This window comes from Notolepis coatsorum, assembly GCF_963971535.1.
Source record: "Notolepis coatsorum genome assembly, chromosome: 17".
In the NCBI taxonomy this organism is placed as follows: Eukaryota; Metazoa; Chordata; class Actinopteri; order Aulopiformes; family Paralepididae; genus Notolepis; species Notolepis coatsorum.
The window spans coordinates 33,621,042-33,644,758 of NC_140181.1; the positions used below are offsets into that span (position 1 = coordinate 33,621,042).

The 23,717-nt window shown below is 40.5% G+C and overlaps 1 protein-coding gene across 1 annotated transcript in view; it reads left to right on the forward strand.

Moving 5' to 3' along the window:
* Positions 1-204: 204 nt before the first annotated feature.
* The window catches only part of hdac6 (histone deacetylase 6), an 84,883-nt gene continuing 61,370 nt past the window's right edge, over positions 205-23,717 (forward strand). The window contains exons 1-4 of the mRNA XM_084332915.1: positions 205-260; positions 9,172-9,281; positions 12,031-12,147; positions 20,603-20,688. Coding sequence (XP_084189041.1) covers positions 9,186-9,281; positions 12,031-12,147; positions 20,603-20,688 — 299 coding nt within the window. The 5' untranslated portion in view covers positions 205-260; positions 9,172-9,185. The remainder of the gene's footprint in view (positions 261-9,171; positions 9,282-12,030; positions 12,148-20,602; positions 20,689-23,717) is intronic.

Consider the following 23,717-nt stretch of genomic DNA (forward strand, 5'->3'; position numbering starts at 1 on the left):
GTAAACCAGACGAAAGTCTTTCTCTGATCTGCATCCCATTAACAATTGTGTGTATTGAGCCGTACTGTATTGTACCCATTCTGCAATTTGTTAATACAATTTTCAATCAATCAATCAATCAATCAATCAATCAATCAATCAATCAATCAATCAATCAAACGCAAGATACTCCTGACGTCATCGGGTTACGCCTTTATTCGACGTATTTCGGCTGCGACGCTTGTTTTGGTCACTTCGCGCTCAGCAGAACTGTGATAACTGTAAGTATTTCAGTCTTTATTCGTTTAATTTCATTATTCCTTCTCAGCGAGCTGTTTTAACGCCGATATGTCAGCCACCTAGGGTCGGAATATAACTGAATTATAATCCAGGATACGTTTTAAATTAGTTGTGTTTTGGATAATTAGCCAGCTAGCTAACTGGCTAACACCAGTCTGTCAGAGCTGACGTGATGGCTGTGTCTCTAATGGACCTTCTGTAGCGTTTATAGGCTGTGTCTCAAACGGGTAGAATGCAGTAGGACGTATCATTTCAAGGAAGCAAGCAATGTTTCATTGAAGCCTACTCTAGGCTCTGTTACCCATACTGTACAAACTATGAACTATGTTGTATACTCAATTTATACCTGCCTACTTTGAACTCATCTGATCAAATACATTACACGATACAAGACCCCCCTCTGATTGATTGATTGATTGACAATTTTATTAACATATTGCAGAATGGGTACAATACAGTACAGCTCAATACACACAATTGTTAATAAGGGGATGCAGACCAGAGAAATACTTTCGTCTTGTTTACATCAGGGTCCCCCATTTTCAATTCATCATAACATATGACATACATCATGACATACAGATAGACAGTACTGCTACATCTATACATTTATGACATACCAGATTTATAAATACAGTACTGTTTTTGATACAAGAAGAGTCTAAAAAAGAGTATACATTTGACGAAGAAACTGTACATTGGAGGAGGAGGTTGGTAGGTGGGGGGGGGGGGGGGGGGTAAACTCAACTGTACATTTGGATTATCGACGAAACCTTACTTGGTTCCAAGAAGAGGGTCTCGTGTATTATTGGGTTTAAGGACATTTATTGTACATTGAAGGGGGTTGCGTTAGGACATTAACAGGGGCCAGTTTCGAATTGCAGTCTCTCGTAGGTGCTCTTTGAGAGTGGTTTTGAAAGTGAGTAGTGATTCACATTCCTTTACAGCTTTGGGTAGGGCGTTCCACATTGATGTGGCATAATTGCGAAACGTGTTTAGTCCCTTGTTTGAGCCGAATCTGGGTTTAACATGATTTGTGGAGCTCCCTCTGGTGTTGTGGTCATGGTATTCACTGACCTTTGGGAAGTATTTTGACATGTACATGGGTACCTTAGTCGTGTAGTGTATCTTGTAGACCAGGCCCATTGCAAGTTGCTGTACTGCCATCCTAGGTTGTCAAAGTGGGCAGGGGTGAGGTGGGTTCTAGGAGTAAGGTCAAGCAGTAGTCTGACCAGTTTGTTTTGTGATGTTTGTAATTTTGTTTTTAGTGCCTTTGAGGTGCTTTGGTACCGTGATGACGTGCAAGCATAGTCGTAGTACCCTTGAATGAGTGCTCTTGCCAGAGTCTTCAGGGTATTCTTGTTTACCAGAGAGGAGATCCGGTACAAGAATCTAGTTAGTTGGTTGACTTTTTTTTATTACATTGGATGCCATTTTGTCACAGGAAAGATTAGCCTCTAGGATGGAACCTAGGTATGTAATTTCTTCTTTCCTTGTGACAATATTGTCACCCACACTGTAACTGAGAAGCCGTCGGCCTTGCTGAGTTTGTTATTTGAACTGAAGAGAATGGACTCATGGTTTTACCCAGGTGTAATGATAGTTTGTTGTCAGCGAGCCAGGTGCAGATTTTGCCTAGTTCCGAGCTGAGGGTTTTTTCAACCTGTAACTTGTTCTTGTCAGAGACCAGCAGGGCTGAGTCATCCGCGACCAGGAACAAGTTCCAGTCACAAGCTGACGACATGTCATTTGCATAAATTAGGAACAGTAGCGGTCCTAGTATGCTTCCTTGTGGAACACCACAGCTCACTGGGAGGGGGGGGGGGATAGGGTACCGTTTACCTCCACCATCTGTTCTCTCCCCTCCAGGTAGGATTGCATCCAGCTCACTGATAGACTATCAAAACCAATTGCTTTTAGCTTGTCAATCAGAATGGAGTGATTGACAGTGTCGAAGGCCTTTTGTAGGTCCAGCATGACCATGCCGCAGTATTTGCCCGCGTCCACCGCTTGTTTGATGTGGTCGTTCAAATAGAGAAGGCATTGTCAACGTTGCTTCCGGCTTGGCCGGCCGTCATACTGGCTCGATTGGCAGAGTCAGCGGGAGGGAAGCCGGTGGGTGGGTCTGGGTCGTTGTGGACAGCGACTCCTACAGTTAGTTTGGGGCGCCTGCACAGCGAGGGAAGGATCTAAGAGAGGTAGTGTGACATTCCACACGTTACACTCTCTCAGTGAGAGTCCGCGCTGCCAGGTGAAAAGAAGTGGTGGGCTGGGACTGGGTACACATGTGTCGGAGGAAGCATGTGATAGTCTCCGCCCTCCCAGACCGATTGTAGGGGGTAGAGTGCGCAACGACCAGGAAGGGGATTGGGAATTGGCATTTAACGACTAACATTGGGAGGGGAGAAAAACGGAAAAAGAAGGGGAGAAAAGATAAAATAAAAAAAATAAAAAAATAGAGAAGGCATGTGTCAGTGGAGTGGGATGTTCTGAAGCCAGATTGGAATTCGAAGATTAGATTTTTTTCTGCGAGCTACTTTTCGACCGCGTATACTATTTTTTCCATGACTTTCGAGATTGAGGTAAGAATAGAAACAGGGCGGTAGTTGCCTGGGTCTAATTTGCTGCCCTTTTTGTGCAGGGGGGTTACTCTCGCAATTTTGAAGTCTTTGGGTACGTGTCCCTGTTTTATGGAGAGGTTTATTATGTGTGTGATGACTGGGGTGATGGCGGCTGCTGAGTCTCTGAGGTATTTGGAGGGGATATTGTCATGGCCAGTGGCCTTGTTAGGTTGGAGGGCGCTAAGTTTTTTGAGTACCTCAGCTGTTGTTACCATTTCTAGTTTGATATCGTCTTTGCGGACCCCTAGGCCTAACAAAAATAATGGTTTGGTTCCGGTTGCCGACCGACCCTGCCGATTTAGGTGCGACCCAATTTATTTTATCAGTTAAAAAAAGAAAAGAGAAAAAAAGATTATTATTATAATTTTTTTCAATAAAGTTTCATAAAAATCTTAGTCAAACCTTTAGTATTATGGATATTAAACATGCTGGCAGAGTACATACATCCATGTTGTCGTGAACATTTTAATTAAATAAAGAAATTCCCTATCCATAGTCGCCGTGGGAAGAGATAAAATACTACTCATTGCCTTAACTGACAACCAACAGGAACCAAACAATATTTTTTTTATGCCCTAGGTTATTGTAGTAGGCTTACTAGGCTATGATGTGTTCTACCCCAAAATGCCCTGAGTGGGTGGGTAGTTTATTTACCAGTGTTGTGGCTATGTTTGTGAAGAAAATGTTTAAGTAATTGGCCACATCCAGCTTGTCTGTGATGAGCGTGTTGTCTGTCTTGTTTATGTTTGAAAATCTGGTTTTATGTTTTTACTGCAGCCTAGTTGATTATTGAGTAATTTCCAAAGTTCACAGGGGTTATTTGTGTTTTCCTCAGTTTTGTCATTGATGAAATTCTTTTTTGCAGTTTTGATCATGGAGTTTACTTCATTTCTTAGTCTGTTTCTTTGCAGTTTGAGTTCAGTCACGTGGGCTTGGAGTTCACTGCTCGAGCTTTTGGTAAGCTTTGACTGACTTTTATGAAACTCTGAGCATTTTTTGTCTCTGGTTTTCATAGCGGTCAATATTTCGGAGTGCATCCACGGCTCAGCGCGATCTTTTAACTCCACTACCAACTGCTTATTGCCAATAAATAAATGGATGAGTAAAAACTTCCTGAAACTAAATGAGGACAAAACTGAATTTTTTATCATCGGCCCCAAAACAAAAATTACGAACAACAATTAATTAAGAACCTAGGAGGATTAACCCCTTGTTAACTCGCATATAAACAAAGTGACCAAAACATTGTTCTTTCATCTCAGAAACATAGCAAAGGTACAACCATTTATAAATCAAAATGATGCTCAGAAGCTAATTCATGCATTCATATCTAGCCGATTAGACTACTGTAATGCACTTTTCACAGGTCTCCTTAAGAAAACCACTGAGAGACTTCAGCTCATCCAAAACATGTTTAGAATTTACTTCAAGGTCCTTCTCCTTACATACAAAGCCCTAAATGGACAGGGACCTAGCTACAGTGCCAACACTCTAATAAATTACATGCCAGCAAGAACGCTGCAATCATCAGCTGCTGGGCTATTAGAGGCTCCCAGAAACAGTCAAAAGAAGATCAGTGATGCAGCTGTTGTCAACTACTCCCCAAAACTATGGAACAAACTGCCCAAAAACATCAGGGAAGCCAACCCGCTAAATATCTTCAAAAGACAGCTTAAAACCTCAAATCTCTTTGCTCAGGCATTTAAATGAGATGTCAGGGAGGCCAACTCTTCAAATGTTAATATTTTGGATAATTTTAATGCAGTTAATATTTAGGATCATTTGAATGTTTCTGAATTAAGAGTTCCCGGCAAGATACGTGAGACACTATAAAGATAATATAGAAGACACAAATTATCAGTGTTTTGGCTGCACAATTTTTATGCACTTCCTGTAAAATGCATGTGTCAGTTGTATGCTAATTTTATCTTACTAACTCTTAGTGTTGTGAAGGATCAGATTAAACCGAATATATATATTTATTTATATATATATATATTTAAATAGTATTTGTATATCGTTTGATATCCCCTGTATATTCCTTGTACAATATGCACTGAATATCCCTTTAGTCTACTAAACAGCCCATAATAGTTTCATTCTACCATTGGACGAGAACCTGGCGCCAGCAGCCATACCCCTAGGTTCAAGTTCAATCGTGCCGCCCAACATGTCGTGGCAAGCCCGGTTCCGCGTAGGAATACGTCTGGCGAAATACGAATGGTACTATTTGTTCACAGCGCATATATATATGGCGCGAGTAAAGTAGAACTTCCTTTTTAGTCCATTAGTTCTTTACCCTCCAACCGAGTAACAGACGCGAAGCCTCACCCACGACGCACGTGTGGTGCAGTAAGGCCTACTTGGCCTCAGAATAGGCATTGAGATATCGTGTGGATTAATAGTTGAATTGTCATAGTTTGGCACTATACCGTCGAGTTGGACGTAGTCTATTAAGCTAATAATAGTCTATTATGTATGGTGCATCGTTCGGTTAGAGTTATAAAGTTATCAGTACCCCCATCGTTCCTGACGTTATCTGGAGTCTTAACCAGGCTGGGCAGACCACTAGTGGTGCTTGCATCCGAGGAGCTCCGGGCCAGGGCGACTGGACCTGTACATTGGATTACTCTACCCGGACGACGGCGAGCCTTCCACGGCTTGGATTATGCTTTGGGTGCTTTGATTATTCCATGGATAACGGCCAACACTGCGGAGTGTTGGAACTACCCCCCGGAGAGGAGCAAGGTGAGACGGCGCTCTACACCAGTGAGGTCGCCTCACGTCTCTCCGTTGTGGACCGGCAGCTACCGTCCACCAGAGGGTCCAGCTGTATTCGTCTGCGGACCGAGGTTCTGTGGGCACCGTGTTCAAGACTTTGAATTCTCCCAAGAAATCGTCGGCCAGATGGGATACCGCCAGCGGCTTCTCTAACCCCCCCCTCCTACTGTCTTACAACCAGCGGGACCCCCCCCCCCCCCCCCCCCCCCCTTAGTGTATCCAGCTATAATCATTTAAGTACCATCGCTATAGTTTCCTAAATGACCAGGTTGTATACTTACTCCCTGCGTAACCAGAGATTGGACATTCAATGTTGATTTACCTACGAATACTCATTTGCCATACAAGTGCATTTCAAATCATAAGTGTAAACAAGTGAACGTTGTATATACCTTTTGCTATATTAAATATTCGATTTGTACATTTGTGTGGACTTCGTTTCATCAGGTGGGAAAGTGTTCATCATATCTATATCATGTACTGGATGGCCAGAAGTTAAAGTACAAGAGGTAGTGGTTTAATATACCATACTTAACAATACAGTCAGGGAATTGTACCCCTCAGTTACACTTAGTGATGCACCGATGTGGAAATTGTGGCCGATACCGATATTAATATTGCTGTTCTGGCCGATACCGATATTTACCAATGTTGATATCTCTGTATAGAAAACACTTTTTTATGATAATCAAATAAAGAGCTATTTTCCAAAACGCTTATTTTTTTTTTTTTTTTTTTTTACTTTTGTAACTTATTTTTAGAAATGACTGATATTTTTTAACTATTTAAGACCAAAACATGTAAATATCGGACCGATACCGATGTGTAAAAAAATTACCATATCAGCCGATATTATATCGGCGGCCGATTATATCGTGCATCATCACTACTAACTCTTATGCACTGTGCCGCCTAGACTCATTACATCAACACTGTGATTATTGTATTGTAAGTTAGGGCTATTTTATTTGATTGATTTATTGTACTGTAAATGAGAGTACTGTTTATTTGCACTGCACTATTGCACAATCTTACTCTGTCTATTCTATTTTAATCTTTTAGTAGGCTACTGTCTATTTTATACTTATTTTATGTCTGCACTTTATGCATCACTCTTGATCTGCCAATTATTTATCTTTAAAAAAAAATTTATTGCTGTGAAGCACTGTTCACATACCTGTATACATACCTGTATATCTTATATATATATATATATATATATATATATATATATATATATATATATATATATATATATATATCCCTTACCTACTCTTACTAGTTAGTTAGGCTATACCACTGGCCAGTATGGCTTACTACCATAGTATATTTATTTATTTATACTTGTATCACTGTCCATAATTATACTGTACATATTTGTTAATGCACTTTACCGTTACATTTGCACTCTGGTTAGATGCCAACTTGTACTGTACTTGTGATGTGCGCAATGACAATAAAGTTGTATCTAATCTAAAGGGATATTTCACAAAAATCAGTAGTCTTCTAGTAGTAAACTAGCAACCACTGCTGTCCCTGTTGTCTGCTGTCTCCCAGGTGTCAGGCTCCTCATTCACCTCCATTCATTTTGAGGACCATGTCTAAACATCATACTTCTGAAACACTAATAGAAGGAACACGTGGTGTAGTGGTTAACACTGTCGCCTCACAGCAAGAAGGTCCAGGGTTCGATTCCCGCTTGGGGACCAGGTTTCCATGATGCCAGGTACTCAGGTGGGGTATCTCCCAGGCCTTTCTGTGTGGAGTTTGCATGTTCTCCCCGTGCTCGCAAGGGTTTCCCCCCCGATAAGATAAACCCAATGGAAAAACATGCACAACAGATTGCTAACGCTGTGGCGTCCTTGACGAAAACGGACAGGAGCTCTTGGATTGGTCCCCGGGGGCGCGGCTCACGTTGACGCCCTATCTGCTCCCGGCTGCCCATGGGGGGAAGGACAACGGGATGGGAAAAGTGCAGAGAGACATTTCATCGGCGACTCAGTGCATGTGTGTGTGTGTTCCTGTGGGTCGCCCATCTCGCGTGTGTGTGTGTTAAACTGCATGACAAATAAAGACTTCTAGTCTAACAATTACAATTAACACTAGCTCAAGGTACAAAATCATTTGAATTATGCTGCCATCTCCTGGTACACTGGAGTATCACAACACCTCAAACACCAACTACAGAAGGCTCATTGATATGGGTTTTATTTTAAAATACACTCATAGCTACTTTACAAGCTCAACAGACTTCATACCTTTTCCATTCAATAGTCTAATGGACAAAAACTGATTTCTAATCTCTACAGTGCAGCAGTACAGTGGAATAATCTGAAATTGAGTGGTTCACGTTTCACTACAGTGCAGCAGTACAGTGGAATAATCTGAAGTTGAGTGGTTCACAGAAGCACGTTGAAAGTGGCCTAAAATAAAAGGTTACAAAGTAGCAAGTAGGTTGCGTTCGTCACCAAACCCCGGAGCGGCTAGATTCGCCTGTTCGAATCCAGCTCACAGCTCCGGGGTTGTCACCAGCTTGGCTGGCCGTTCACACTAATACAATTGGCAGTATTAGAGGGTGGGAGAAGCTGGCGGGGTGGGTCCGGGTCGTTGTAAACAGCGACTCCTACAGTTCGGTCGGGGCGCCTGCTAAGCGCGGATAGGACTTGAGTGGGATAGTGTGATCCTTCCACACGCTACGCCCTCTCAATGAGAATCCGCGCTGCCAGGTGAAAAGAAGCGGTTGATTGGCTGGACGTGTGTCGGAGGAAGCACGTGATAGCCTCCACTCTCCCAGACCGACTGTGGGGGGTAAGTGCGCAGCGACCAGGAAGGGGATTGGGAATTGGCATAACGACTAACATTGGGATGGGAGAAAATCGGAGGAAAATGGAGGGGAAAAAAGATTAAAAAAAAAAATAAAAAAAAGTAGCAAGTAGGGATGGGAATTGCCAGAGACCTCACGATACGATACTATTGCGATACTTGCGTCACGATACGCTGAGTATTGCAATTTTTTATTTTTATTTTTTAAATCAAATTCAATTTATTACCTTTTTTCAACTGCAAAGTAAAACTGTCAACATGTTTGATCTAATAAAATAAAGTTCAGTCATCTCACTTCAATCATTTTTATTGCAGGAATGGTATTTTCTCAAGCAGACCGATGTAAACACTAATCTGTGTTGCATGTACCTGACAAACTGAACTGTTTGTATTACAGTCATATTCCAACTTAACTGAATGCACATGTGTGTGTGTGGACTACTGTACTATTACAGGTATTGAAATGAACAATGCAACTTCCTTATACAAAATCTTTTATTTTTATTTTTTAGTGTTAACTTATACTGTATGTGTTTTTATATGTGAGTCAAAGGTATAGGAAGTTAGAACTACTTGAGGTGTACTGTAGTTTGAGCCTCTTGCCTGGAGGAGTTATTTGAACTGGTGAATATCCTTCAGTCATGTTGGTGTGTCTGCATGTTACCAGAGAGGAGGAGGAGGATGAAGCCTCAAGATCCTTCATCAGCTGAACCAACCAGACCAAGAATGGTCCGACGCTCCCCACGGCTGTCCAAGTCTCCTGAGCACTCAGACAAAGTAAGGTTACTAAGGTTACTAAGGTTACTATGGTTACTATGGTTACTATGGTTACTATGGTTACTATGGTTACTAAGATTACTAAGGTTACTAAGATTACTGATCAGAATGGGGGTGCTCCTTCTCCCCCCTCTTTCTTGCCATGCAGAGCACACATAGTTCAGTAAGCCATGCAGAGCACTCATAGTTCAGTAAGCCATGCAGAGCACTCATAGTTCAGTAAGCCATGCAGAGCACTCATAGTTCAGTAAGCCATGCAGACTCACAGTTCAGCTCCATTTACATTTACATAAAGCTGCCATTCGGAAGTAATTGACGCATGTACCTGAGCTTGTAGAAGAATAAGTGGTAAAACTAAAGTCGTGGTCCGAACATCATTGTTGTACAGGTGAGGTAAAGTCCTCAGGATATAGACCACTGCAACACTTCCAATCTGCATGCACAGAATGCAGATTGATAAACCTAGATCTCTGGACAATCCAGAGAGACTCCGTGGGCAATCTGTGCATGCAGAGTTCGGGAGTAGGTGTGGAAAAGTGACTATAGCTCGGCCGAGAAAGTGCCGTTCGACTTGGGATTGGTCTCTCCATATTCAGGAGACTGCAAACCTCTTAGTCGAATACATTTTTTTTTTTTTTTTTTTACAAAATAATATATATATATATTTTTTTATCATTCTTTCCAAAAGAAAAGAGGCCTAGAAGCGTGGCTAACGCTAATGGCACGCATACCAGAGGCTAACTGCCTACGAAAACAGGCACAGAGGCACTGAAAGAGGATTTCACCCATCTAATGAACACACTAGACTAGACAAATATCAAGATGTATCCATCAGTGAACCAATTGCATGCTTTTGCAGAGGACAAGAAGCCTTCAGTCGACTCCTTCAGACATTAAGCACCCCCCACAGCCCAAATGGAATGATAATTTTTATTTTTTCGGCTAACGGCAAATTTTGGCCAATCATAGTCGACCATCCAAATCCTTAGTCAGGGACAGCCCTAGTATATACATACATAAATATATACAAACAGTATATACTGTGGAAATATACAGTATACAGACAGAGGGATGTAACAGGTACTCTATATACAAACAGAAATATACAGTATATATACAGACCGACTAGAGGTTGGAGATGATCAGTGCAGGGGGGGAAGGTTTCTTCATTCATCCCTCCCCTCTGATTAATGGTCAACCAGTCAGATGTAGTGTAGTCTGGGCTGTTTGCTCTCCCTCCAGACTCACACCTGACCAGACACACCAGCAGCAGTTCAGACTGGGACCAGTTACATTCTTCTTTTTAACCTTTTGTCTTTTCTTGTTGAAGACGTTGAGTAGCAGGTGATTTTTTCTATTGGTGTAAAACCTCTGATGGATCATTCTGGATCATAAATAGCATTTATTTTAAGCTATTATCTATTGTAGCATAATTCTGATCTGAATCTATTCAGTATGAATCAGTTCGTTTTCTTGTTCTGTATAGTCGTATTTTGGTGGTGGTGGTGGTGGTGGTGGTGGTGGTGTTGGTGTTGGTGGTGTTGCCTGCAGTTCTCCTGGTTAAAATCCAGTCCAAAAACAAGAGTTAAAACTGCTAAACTGTCTTTTTGACTGAAATGACTCTGGAGGGACATGTCTTGTGTTTTTGTTAACATTCTTTGTGTTTCATTCCTCATTGTTTCCTCATTGGATTGAAGTGCATTCCAGTCTGAATAGATTAATTTAGGTGGGTTATCAATTGGTACAATGAGAGAGGATAGAATCTATTACAAAAATAGTTGAAGCTATATACTCTAATTACAAATTTTTTTCAGTGTTTAGCATTGTTTCATAGCTATGTGGACTTATATTAATATGATCTATGTCTCTAATTCTCATATTGGCGCATTCTTCCAATTCTCCTCTCACAATATTCACCCTCACTGAACTGAGTCATCTGAAAATGTGCTGATCTGTGATGTCAGAGATGTCTCAGCTGCATAATAATGTGCACGGTTGGCCCCTTGCAGCACCACCGTGGCCTCCCAGCCTCAAAACGGCTTAAGATCTGGAGGTAGAAAAATGCTGTTTTTGAGTAGTTGATTAGAAATACAAAACAATGAATGAAAAAAAAAATTACAGAGGTGTTCCATAGACTCACAGGAATTGTGTAAAAGTGCCCAAATAGTGAAAGAAATAGTAAAATAGTTCCCCTTTAAAGAACAAATTGGACACCTGCTTACCATGGAGTGCTCGGGTTTTTAATTGTAATTCTTCATTTAAAATGTGTAAGACATTGTCTCTTGTTTTAGTGTTTTCAAATGTGTAAGACATTGTCTCCTGTTTTAGTGTTTTCAAATGTGTGAGACATTGTCTCCTGTTTTAGTGTTTTCAAATGTGTAAGACATTGTCTCCTGTTTTAGTGTTTTCAAATGTGTGAGACATTGTCTCCTGTTTTAGTGTTTTCAAATGTGTAAGACATTGTCTCTTGTTTTAGTGTTTTCAAATGTGTAAGACATTGTCTCCTGTTTTAGTGTTTTCAAATGTGTGAGACATTGTCTCCTGTTTTAGTGTTTTCAAATGTGTAAGACATTGTCTCTTGTCTAGTGTTTTACCAAATGATCAATGATCTGCTGCCTTCTGAGCCCATGTGAATATAAATAAAATAAATAGTCTAAATGGAAAATAACTGGATTATACTTTAACAGAGTTATATTTGTTTCAACTGAGTTAATGTACACAACTTTTAAACGTGTGTGTGTGTGTGTAGGCCAGCAGCAGGAAGGAGAAGAAGAAGGGGCGCAGCAGTCTGCAGGAGGTGAAGCGAAGAGGAAAGATGGACAGAAGCGGAGGAGAAGAGGAGCTGGTCAACCAGCTACAATACCTGGTAGGTAGTGTGTGTGTGGTGGGGCTGAGGGCATATGCATTAGGGCTGTCACTTAAAAAAAAACCTAAGTAAAACAGTTTAAATTATAAAATAGTTAAAATTATAACTTTTATGTAATCAGAATCCTCCAATCTAATCAGAATCCACAATAGATTACCCCTAATCAAATATGACTCAAGATTATATAATTTTGTCACATCAAGAACCCCCACCTGTCGACCTTTTCAGCTGTCTACCATTCCCAACAACAAGGTGGATTTCGACAATTGGGCGCGGGTCACATGCGGAGGGATGATCACCCTGCAACTTTGCACAAGAGAACACTACTGATGATGTGTCCCGTGCCCAATTGTCCTGAAATTGTACCCAACACAGGCCAAGATACACCTCCCACATATGTTAAAGAACCCCCACCTGTCAATCATCTACCACCTTCAACAACAAGGCAAATGTAAGCGCTCACCACCTATTAGCACAAAGGACAGTTTAACATCACATCCTGTGTTTTTGTATCCTCTCTTATACTCAGAATCCTCTATTATAATCAGAATCCTCTATCAGGGGTGGCCAACCAGTCAGAGACTAAGAGCCACAAAAATTACTGTGGTACCACAAAGAGCCACACCATACCAGCGTTTCTCAACCTTTTTTTTCAGTCACGGCACTCTTCATGTGTTTATAGGTCCCACCCTCTGGCCTCTGAAGTTGCCAATGTCTTTTATTTGTCTGGCCTGTTAAAAGGGTTAACGGAAGGCCCTCACCAGCCATCCTCACGCCATGTCTGTTCTGTCAGGGAGAGCACAATTTGGACCTTTGCAAAGAACTGGACAAGAAGCCACAAAAGGAAAAGTTGGATTTCTTGAAAAGCAAAGGAGTGTGCTTTGGCTGTCTGTCATATGGACACATGAGTAAGGGATGCACACAGAAAATTACTTGTCGAGTGTGTTCACTTAGGCATCCTACCATACTCCACAACATACATAAACAGGTCGACGGTGGCAAAGAAAATAGGGAACAGACTGTTACCAGTGCATTTATAACTGGAGATGGCGAGACCCACACAGGGGCCGGGGAGCCTGACTGCATGTTATCTATAGTGCCGGTGAGGGTGAAAATGAAGAAAGGTAATCGCATCATACATACTTATGCCTTTCTGGACTCAGGAAGCACCGGCACCTTCTGTACAGAAGCTTTGCTCAGAGACCTCAAGGTTTCAGGAAGAAGAACAGACATCCTTCTCAAAACCATGAATACAGAGGAAGTCGTCGGTACCTTTGTGGTCTCTGGAATGGAGGTATGTGGCATGGATGACAACACATTAGTCGAACTCCCTGCTGTCTACACACAGAAGAAAATACCTGTGACCAAAGACCATATTCCCACCCAGGAATACGTGGATCAGTGGCCATATTTGCAACAGGTACATCTCTTGTCACATTGATGCTGACATTGGCCTGTTAATCGGAACCAATGTACCAAAGGCCATGGAACCATGGATGGTTATCAACAGCCAGAGAGACGGTCCATACGCCATTAAAACAACTTTGGGTTGGACCGTTAATGGACTTCTAAAAAAAAGGTTCTGTCTCCCCCTGTGGAGAGTCGACTGTAATGGCACGCAGAAGTTCGGTTCTGCAGCTGGATGAGCTTCTGCAGCAACAAAGCAGGCATGGCTTCCCTGAACGGCAGCGGGAGGAGCAGCTTGAAGTGTCCAGGGAGGACCACATCTTCATAAAGCGTGTCCCCCAGCCAGCCTGGATTTAGATTTTTGAATGGACTATACATTTTGGCTCCTTTTTTATATTTTGAAAGTTGTAATTGTTTCGTTTGCCTACAAGAACAATTAGAGGCCGGAATGTAGTGTCAAATCCTATGATGATAAATTGTATCTGTATTGCCCCATTAGACATATAGTTTATTATGGTATTTGTGCTTTGTGTTTATTAATATGTAGGGCTGCAACGATTAGTCGACATAATCGACGACGTCGATCATAAAAACCCGTTGACGCAGAATTTTTTATTATTTATCAATGTTCAGGTTTGACTGATTATTATTTACCAACGTCCAGGCCTGACTGAGCGATTATTATTTATCAATGTTCAGGTTTGACTGATTATTATTTACCAACGTCCAGGCCTGACTGAGCGATTATTATTTATCAATGTTCAGGTTTGACTGATTATTATTTACCAACGTCCAGGCCTGACTGAGTGATTATTATTTACCAACGTCCAGGACTGACTGAGGATTATTTATCAAGGTTCAGGTCTGATTATTATTATTCATCAATGTCCAGGCCTGATTATTAATATTATGAATTACCAGTGTGTATACATGGAATATACAGGGCCATAGTAAAAAAAAACAATTAAAGATAAGGGAGAAAAAAAATATATATATACAATCAATCAAGAGGAAACAGGCAACCCAAAATAATAGGTGCGTTCAACACATCGCAGAAACTGTCTTTTTTAGTTAAGAAGAAGAGAATGATCTAGCGGATACAATTAAATACAAATAGGAATAGGGAAACGAACGGACATGGCTCTTTCTAACACTGTTATCCTCAAGGGCCCCCCCTGTCAACAACGAGAGGGGGGTTTTCCCTTGGAGCCTCCAGTATCAAGCTCGTGGAGGGTCACAAAAGTGACCTCTACCTTGGAAGTCATTAGAGTTATTGTGTTTTTTGTATTGTTTTTTTCTTTTTTCTTTTATGTGTGTTATTGTTTGTTTGCTAGCGACGGGGAGGATCCTCATGTACATAGCGGAATTACTACATACCACAACCTGAAATGCAAGAGGTAAAAGTTGTGTCTTTCAACGTCAACGGTTTACTGAACCCAATAAAAAGAAAGAAGATATTATCAAAACTAAAAAAAGATGGAATACAAATGGCATACCTTCAAGAAACCCACCTTACCGATACTGAGCATGCTAAACTGAATAAACTGGGATATAAACATGAATATTCATCCTCATACGGATCGGGGCACAGAAGGGGGGTGGCCATGTTAATATCAAAAACGGTGGCATACGAACACATATCAGAGTTCAAGGATAGAGAAGGCAGGTATATAATGATAATAGGGAAAATAGATGGAACACTGGTAAGCTTACTGAACGTATATGCGCCCCAAAGTAGTGACTGGACATTCTACAGACAGATATTTGACTTAATGGCCACACAAACCCAAGGGATATTAATCTGTGGTGGGGATTTCAATGTACGTTTAAACCCGCGGCTGGATGCCTCAAGTGGCAACACAGAGACAAGACCCATAATTAGGAAAATAAATGCATTAAAGAACTGGGAATTATAGATGTATGGAGAGAACTTTATCCAACCAGCAGGGACTACACACATTATTCTTCCCCACACGCAGTATACTCAAGGATAGATTATTTCTTCACCTACAATAAAGACCTACACAGAATAAATAAATGCGACATAGGCCCGATCGCTCTCTCCGACCACAGCCCTATATATATGTCGGTACACCTCAACAGAAAGCCAAGGTCTACACTATGGAGGCTGAACTCAGAAATACTGAATAACCCAGGAACTAAAGAAACCCTGAAGACGGAAATTGAAACTTATCTAGAAATAAACGATAATGACGAGGTGGCACCAACCATACTCTGGGATGCGCTAAAAGCGGTACTAAGAGGTAAAATCATCGCCATTACATCACACTTAAAGAAACTTAGAGGACAAAGATTACACAACCTGAAGATCAAATTAAAATACCTACAAAGACAACATAGTCACAATCTAGACAAAGGAGTGAAACAAGAGATGAAAGACATAAAGAACGAGATAAATGAAATAAGCAACCTAGAAATACAAAAAAAAACTACTATTCACAAAACAACGACACTATGAGGTGGGTGGGAAATCACTGAAACTCCTATCATACAGATTAAGGAAACAACAAGCAGATAATGCAATATATAAAATAAGGAACCCCGTCACAGGAACAATTGAATGTAGGCAAGACAAAATCCAACAGAACTTCGAAAACTTCTATAAAACTCTGTACTCCCAACCTAAAATAGACAACAACTTCCAGATCGCGACATTCCTCTCCTCTCTAGACCTACCCAAAGTCACAGTAGAGCAAAATAAAAATTTGATAAACGAAATAACAAGAGGATTTACACACTGCAATTTCTAGATTAAAAACAAATAAATCCCTGGGCACAGATGGCTTCACCGCAGAATGGTACAAAACATTCAGAGACCAACTGACCCCAACTCTATTGAAGGCATTCAATTGGGTACTAGAAAAAAAAAATCCCCCCCTCCTGGAGAGAAGCAATAATCTCAGTCATCCCGAAGGAAGGGAAGGACAAACTGGAATGTGGCAGCTACCGCCCCGTAAGTGTATTAAACTTGGAATATAAACTGTTTACATCTATTATATCACAAAGAATAGATAAGATCCTACCTAACCTTATACACCTGGACCAGACAGGATTCATTAGACAGAGGCTGACACAAGACAACATCAGAAGATCATTACACATTATTAGACACATCAACCAAACGGGAATAGAGGCAGCCCTAATAAGTTTAGATGCAGAGAAAGCATTTGACTCGGTAAGGTGGTCCTTCTTATATAAGGTATTAGAGAAATTTGGCTTTCATGAGTCCATAATAGCAACCTTTCAAGCCCTATATGACAAACCAACTGCAAGGATCAAAATGAATGGGGGACTAGACAGGGTTGTCCGGCTTCTCCAGGACTGTTCGCGCTTTTTATAGAACCACTGAGCCAATGGATACGACAAAATGTTGACATAAAAGGAGTGGGCATGGCAGACGGAGAACATAAACTAAGCCTTTTTGCAGATGATGTCATGGTGTACCTAACGCAACCCACACAGACAATACCAAAACTAATGAACGTACTAGAAGTATATGGGACGCTTTCAGGTTATAAATTAAATATCCTGAAGACTCAAATTCTGACGTTCAACTACAACCCTCCCAACCATATTAGAGGGAAATACAATCTGAAATGGGATGTAGACTCACTAAAATACGTGGGTGTGAACCTGCCAAGGGATATCTCAAAAATATCTTATTCCAACTACGGCCCTCTAAATGAAAAACTAAAGTCAGACATATTAAGATGGAGCCTCATCCCCTTCCTAAGTTTAACCTCCAGGGTGGACTCAATAAAGATGAACATTTTACCAAGACTGCTATACCTGTTCCAGACACTCCCAGTGGAGATACCCACAAAGCAATTCATGGAATGGGATAGACTAATATCAAGATTCCTCTGGCAGGGGAAAAAACCCAGAATCAGATACAAAACGCTACAGACAAGAAAAGAAAAAGAGGGAATAAACCTACCCTGCTTACGGGACTACTTCTATGCAGCCCAACTGAGGCCAATAGTTTGCTGGTGCACCCCATCGTACTCAGCAAGATGGAAGGAAATTGAAAGCGAAATGACAGACGGGGTCCCACTAGCAGCAATAGTGGCAGATAACAAATTAATAGACAACATGAAAGAAAAAAACAACCCCTGGATTAATGTAGCACTGAGAATCTGGCGGGACACGATCAAGCTGAGTGGAGTGAAGGGTCCGCTCAGAATGTTGAGATGGTGTGCATTCGATTCCAATTTCCCCCCAAATAAATCAGATGGCAGATTCAAAGTATGGACAGATAAAGGCCTAACAAATTATTCTACTATTGTCCACAAAGGGGTGTTTCAGAGCTTCGAATCACTACAGAGAAGACACGGACTGGAGCAAAAAGATTTCTTTAGTTACCTGCAGGTACGACATTACTTCAATCAAAATTTAGTAGGAGAAATAGGAACGGGAGAACAAGAAATCATGGAAGTGTTTACATCAGCAGTCAAATCATCAAAATGTAATAGGATCGTCTCCAGAATATACGGAGGACTCTGCCAGGCCAAATCAAAATCAACTAACACAATGTACATAAAGGAGAAATGGGAAAAAGAACGCAATATGTCAATCTCAGGAGAGGTATGGGACAGATTATGTACACAACAATGGGAAACAACAGGCTCAAACAACTGGAGGGAATTTGGCTGGAAGAACCTAGTAAGGTTTTTTATCACCCCATGGCAAAAAAAACATCAGGGGACCGGGGAAAAATGCTGGCGATCCTGTGGGCTAAACGAAGCCAATCATTCACATATATTCTGGGAATGCCAAACCCTGGTACCATACTGGCAAGAGATACACAAGAACCTAGAAGCAATTTTTGAGATTGACATCCCCTTCAAATTTGACACCCTATACCTAGGAAATATTCCCTTTGAAAAATGGGACTTCAACGAAAAAAAATTGATAATGATACTTCTGATAGCAAGCAAGAAAGCTATCACAAGAAGCTGGTTAAAACCAGAGGCACCTACAGTAGATGATTGGATAGACGTAACTCATGACATCTACATAATGGAAAAGATGTCATTTTCAATACAAATTCAGCAGGAGAAGTTCTACCTGATCTGGTCGAAATGGACAGAATATGTCAAACACACACGATCTGACTTCTGCTAAAAGTAATAACGATCTAATGTAAAGGATCCTCCCCAGGAACAACTGCTAGCCTGTCTGATATATTGTATTATTGTTTTATGTTCTGTCTTATGTCTGACCCTATGTGATGCCCCCCCCCCTTTTTCTTTTCTTTTTATCTTAATTTAAATTTGATTTTGTCCTTGTTTTTATTATTGAATCTTATTTTTGTTTGTCTTTTATTTGATCTTTTATGTTTTCTTCTTCTCTCCTCTCTTTTTGTCACCCCCCCAAAATAATCGCTAGTTTCAGCCCTATTAATATGTCATAATGAATTCCAAGATGGAGACTTACCTGGTCAACTCCCCTTTTTTCCCATGTTCCCCCTAACCACTCCTATAACATGGCAGGTAGTTTAGAGTTCAGGTAGGCCCAGGTAGAGCGGTACCATATCGTTTTTGACCGCACTTAATTCGCACTTAATTCGCACTTAATTCGCACTTAATTAGCACTTGATAGACAGCTTACGTTCATTTACAAAACCCTTTTTGTTTGTTTTATAGTGGTAGGCAGCTATTGGGGCTGTTGTGATTCGCTTTCCAATAAATCCTGTTTATTTTTACAAAGTGCATCGGACCAGCGTCATCTTTTCTTTTGGACTGCAATTCGGAGTGTGTCGGACTAACAACGCATTACCTGGAGCCTCAAGGCAACTTTGGTTCGTAGGATTGCCTTTACACTTCGATTTTTCAGGTCTGGTCAATTTTAGCATGGTGTTATTCACAGTCAAAGATAAAAATAAATAAATAGAATTGATATTCTCCTTTGGTTCATTACACTTTGCCTAGTAACAGACACAATGTCCCTAGAATCAGATACCAAGAACATGCAAATGGACCAATATATGGATATGGAATATCAAAATAAAAGCACACGTTGTTGAACTTGATCATGCATATTTATTAGAACATTTTATTACAGCACTATGTTATCAATACACATTTATAAAACGAGGCATATTTAGCCAAAATATGTTGCCAGAACAAATTTTTTAATTTTTAATTTTTTTTACTTGCCAATGCACTGTCACCTACCCACAACCCCACTTTGGGTCGCAACCCGTAGTTTGAGATCCGCTGTCCTAGAGTGAAGCTGCGTCTGTTAGTGTCTGTTCTCTTGCCTCTGTTTGCATTTTTCAATTGACTTTGTATGCATTTGCGTTGCCTCTAAATTGCCTGCCTGGCTCATGCAATTAATTCAGATCAAACTGTCAAACAGTGCATTGCAGATCAAATATGAATTAAGATCCAGCAATTGCATATCCTATGTCTTTGCTAACATGGTGTCAAATATATTTTTTTGTGAACCGTGTAGGTGGTTGGATTCTCTCATTCCCCATACGCTAGGTCTGTGCTCCTTCCCCAGAGACGGACAGTGGCTGGGCGTGTATTAAGAAAACAATGTGGCCAAATAGCGAACATTGGAAATAACATTAACCTATAAACACAACAACACTGCTTAACTCATGCAATCTTGTTGTAATTGAGAGATTTACTGAAAAAGTTATCGTTTTCGTGCATAGATCAACTTCGACTTCAACGTTTAAAACTACATTCATACCTCATTTGCAATTGCACCTTACCTCAAAGTTTGATACCTCATTTTCTGCATTGTACCTCACTGTTTACTAATTTTTACTCACTGTACTTAGACCTGTAAGTACCTGTACCTATAGGTTGTACTTTAGATTGTATATTGTACTGTATATGTATATTCCTCTTTATTTACTTTCTTTTACTTACTTTCTTTATTTTCTTTATTGTATGAAGCACACTCTCAGGGGCTCATACAGAACCAAGCAGTTCACCGTAAAGTACATGCATTTTATTGTGATATTTAATAAACAAACTTGAAACTAAAAGCATTTCCGTGTGTGTGTGTGTAGGACTTGGGCTCCAGGCCTCCAGCCAGTGGGACAGGTCTGGTGTACAGTGAGCAGTTCTGCCACCATAGATGTCTGTGGGACGTCAGGTAATATATATTATATTAAACTATAATATACATTATACTGTTATTAGTATTATTATTATTGAAATATACATTATACTGCTGTCATTAATATTGTAATATACATTATACTGCTGTTATTATGATTGTAATATACATTCTACTGCTGTTATTATTGTAATATACATTATACTGCTGTTATTATTATTGTAATATACATTATACTGTTATTATTATTGTAATATACATTATACTGCTGTTATTATTGTAATATACATTATACTGCTGTTGTTATTGTTAAATGTACATTATACTGCTGTTATTATTGTAATATACATTATACTGCTGTTATTATTGTAATATACATTATACTGTTGTTGTTGTTATTGTAATATACATTATGCTGCTGTTATTATTGCAATATACATTATACTGCCGTTGTTATTATTGTAATATACATTATACTGCTGTTATTATTGTAATATACATTAGACTGCTGTTATTATTGTAATATACATTATGCTGCTGTTATTCTAATATACATTCTACTGCTGTTATTATATTGTGCTGCCCTGTTTGTAGATTTGTTAAGGTGTTTAATACTAGGGATGCCCCGATCGATCGGCCACCGATCGTTATCGGCCGATAATCAGTATAAATATGCGATCGGGGAATTCCGATAATTAGTCATATTCGCCGATCGCGGAAACTGATCAAGTGGATATCTCACTCGCTTGTCTCAGACGCACAGGACCTGCAAACTGCTCCTCCTCCCTAGCCCCGCCCGTACCCGTGTAGAGTTTGTAAACACAGAGGAGGCGGACCTCCTCTGCTGAGTCTAGATAGTGCATTCGACCTGAGCTAACGTTAGCTACCTAGCTATCGTTACTGTTTAAACAAAATTACCCAGTCAACTATTCACTTTTAGTAGGCATTGTCTAACGGTATTTAGCCGGCTAGCTACTGATAGCTCCGGATATCAACAAATGCCCCAGGAAGTCTAGTAGTCCATGTTGATATCTCCGTTAGCTTGCGTTAGCTGACGTTAGTTCACAGTTCAAAACGAAATGTCCGATTGAACTAAATAGTTGTCTTAACGTCATCTAGCCGGCTAGCAGTAGCTACAGATAGCTCCTGATATCAATGTCTTATAACATTGATTGAATGCGTATTCGAGCTGAGGGCTTTCTGAATGTGAAATGACCAAAGCATAACGTTACCAATAGGGTCCCGCTGCAGCGCCGGAGAATCCTTTTTGGAGCTGGAGGCTACTAGAGTACACACAGACAGTGGAGCTGTTTGCAGATAGCGAGCATTTTGACTTGTTGCGTGGTGGCGATGTCTCGCAGATAATACAAGTACAAGTCTAATTATATAATATATATATTTTATAAAAAAAAAAAAAAAAAAAAAAAAATTATATAAAATAATTTTTAATTTCTTTTTAATCAAAAACGATCGTATCGGATCGGTATCGGCCGATATGGCTCACGACGATCGGTGATCGGTATCGGTGGCAAAAAACGTGATCGGGGCATCCCTATTTAATACTGCTTCTACCCATCACAAAAGGATCACAGGGATCAATCCTGGGCCGGTCTTATTATCATTTACATGAATAATATTGTCTCATCTCTGAGCAGCTGTCAAAGTCACCTTAACACGGATGACACGATTCTCTATTGTACTGCTGATTCTGCCGGCAATTAAATATTTACAACTCGCCTTTGATGCACTTATTAGTCTTAAATTAATAATAATAATAATACATTTTACTTATATTGTTCCTTTCAAGAAACCCAAGGGCATTTTACAGGCAACAAAAAAGACACATAAGGAATAAACAAAATAAATAGTAATAACAATAAATGTCAGGGGCCGCAGGCCTTCGTGAACAGGTGTGTTTTCACGGCTGTCTTAACACATTGGACGGCAGACCAGAGATAAGTCGGGTTAACTCGCCATCGCTTGAGCGCCAAACCCGAGAAAAGTCGGGTTTTGATCTGTATTTATTTTATTCGCTATATCCATTCATAATTCATCCATCCAGCCTGATGTTATCATTGGGAATGGCTCTGAGATCGCAAACGGCCAATACTAATGCCTTGCGGCCGGTATTGCACATCATTGGAAACCCTCTGGCAACGGCTGTACGTCGATCTAAGAAGTCCCGTCCAGGTTTTCCTTCTCAGGCAGGAGTAACGTTTTTTAATCAAATGGATTGGGGACACTCGAGCACCGCCGGTTCATGTGTTTTGGTGGATAATGCTGGACACACGATCGCGATCAGTATTTTGAATGGCGATCAGAGATTATTCTTTTTGCAGTACATCATAGACAAGGTAAGGACTATATTATCAATCTTGCGTTGATCCGATATTTCCCCCCCCCCGCGATCGCAGCGTTTGTCTGTAATGTACTGTGTAGCGTATTCCGTTGGTGGCGCTCGAAGCATATAAAAACGACCTCCCCCCCCACCTTTTCGTGCATGCATGATGAAATGCATTGATTTCAGATTGATTCAATAATCAGGCGAGAAATGGCACGCGTAATAATGAAATGCAGTAAAGCGCTGTTTGGCGGAGTTTCCTGGGATTACACAGGATCACTCTAAAACTATACTCATATTCACCACGGTATAAAACGGAAATGTATGGATGAAAAAAGTATCTGTTTATTGCATGTTGACCGGAAGAAACTCACTGACAATCGACGTTGTTATTAGATCCATAGCTATAATATTTAATATAATAATAATAATACATTTAATTTATAACGCACCCTACATTCCTGAGAGTCTCAGAGTGTTACAGAGTTAAAAAGAATAGAATACAAATGGATATATAAGAAAGAAGAACACATAGCAGAACAACATATAAATAAGACATAAAAACTAATAAAAGGGGGAGCTCCAGTAGCTCACCGCATATCTCTGCGCTATTTCTGCGTCGGGGAAAACCGTGCTCGTCACGGATCTGGGGGACACGAGTTCGATTCCCGGACCCGCCGTCATTTCTCAGAATGTCTTCCCCTGCTCTACATCCCGTTTCAAC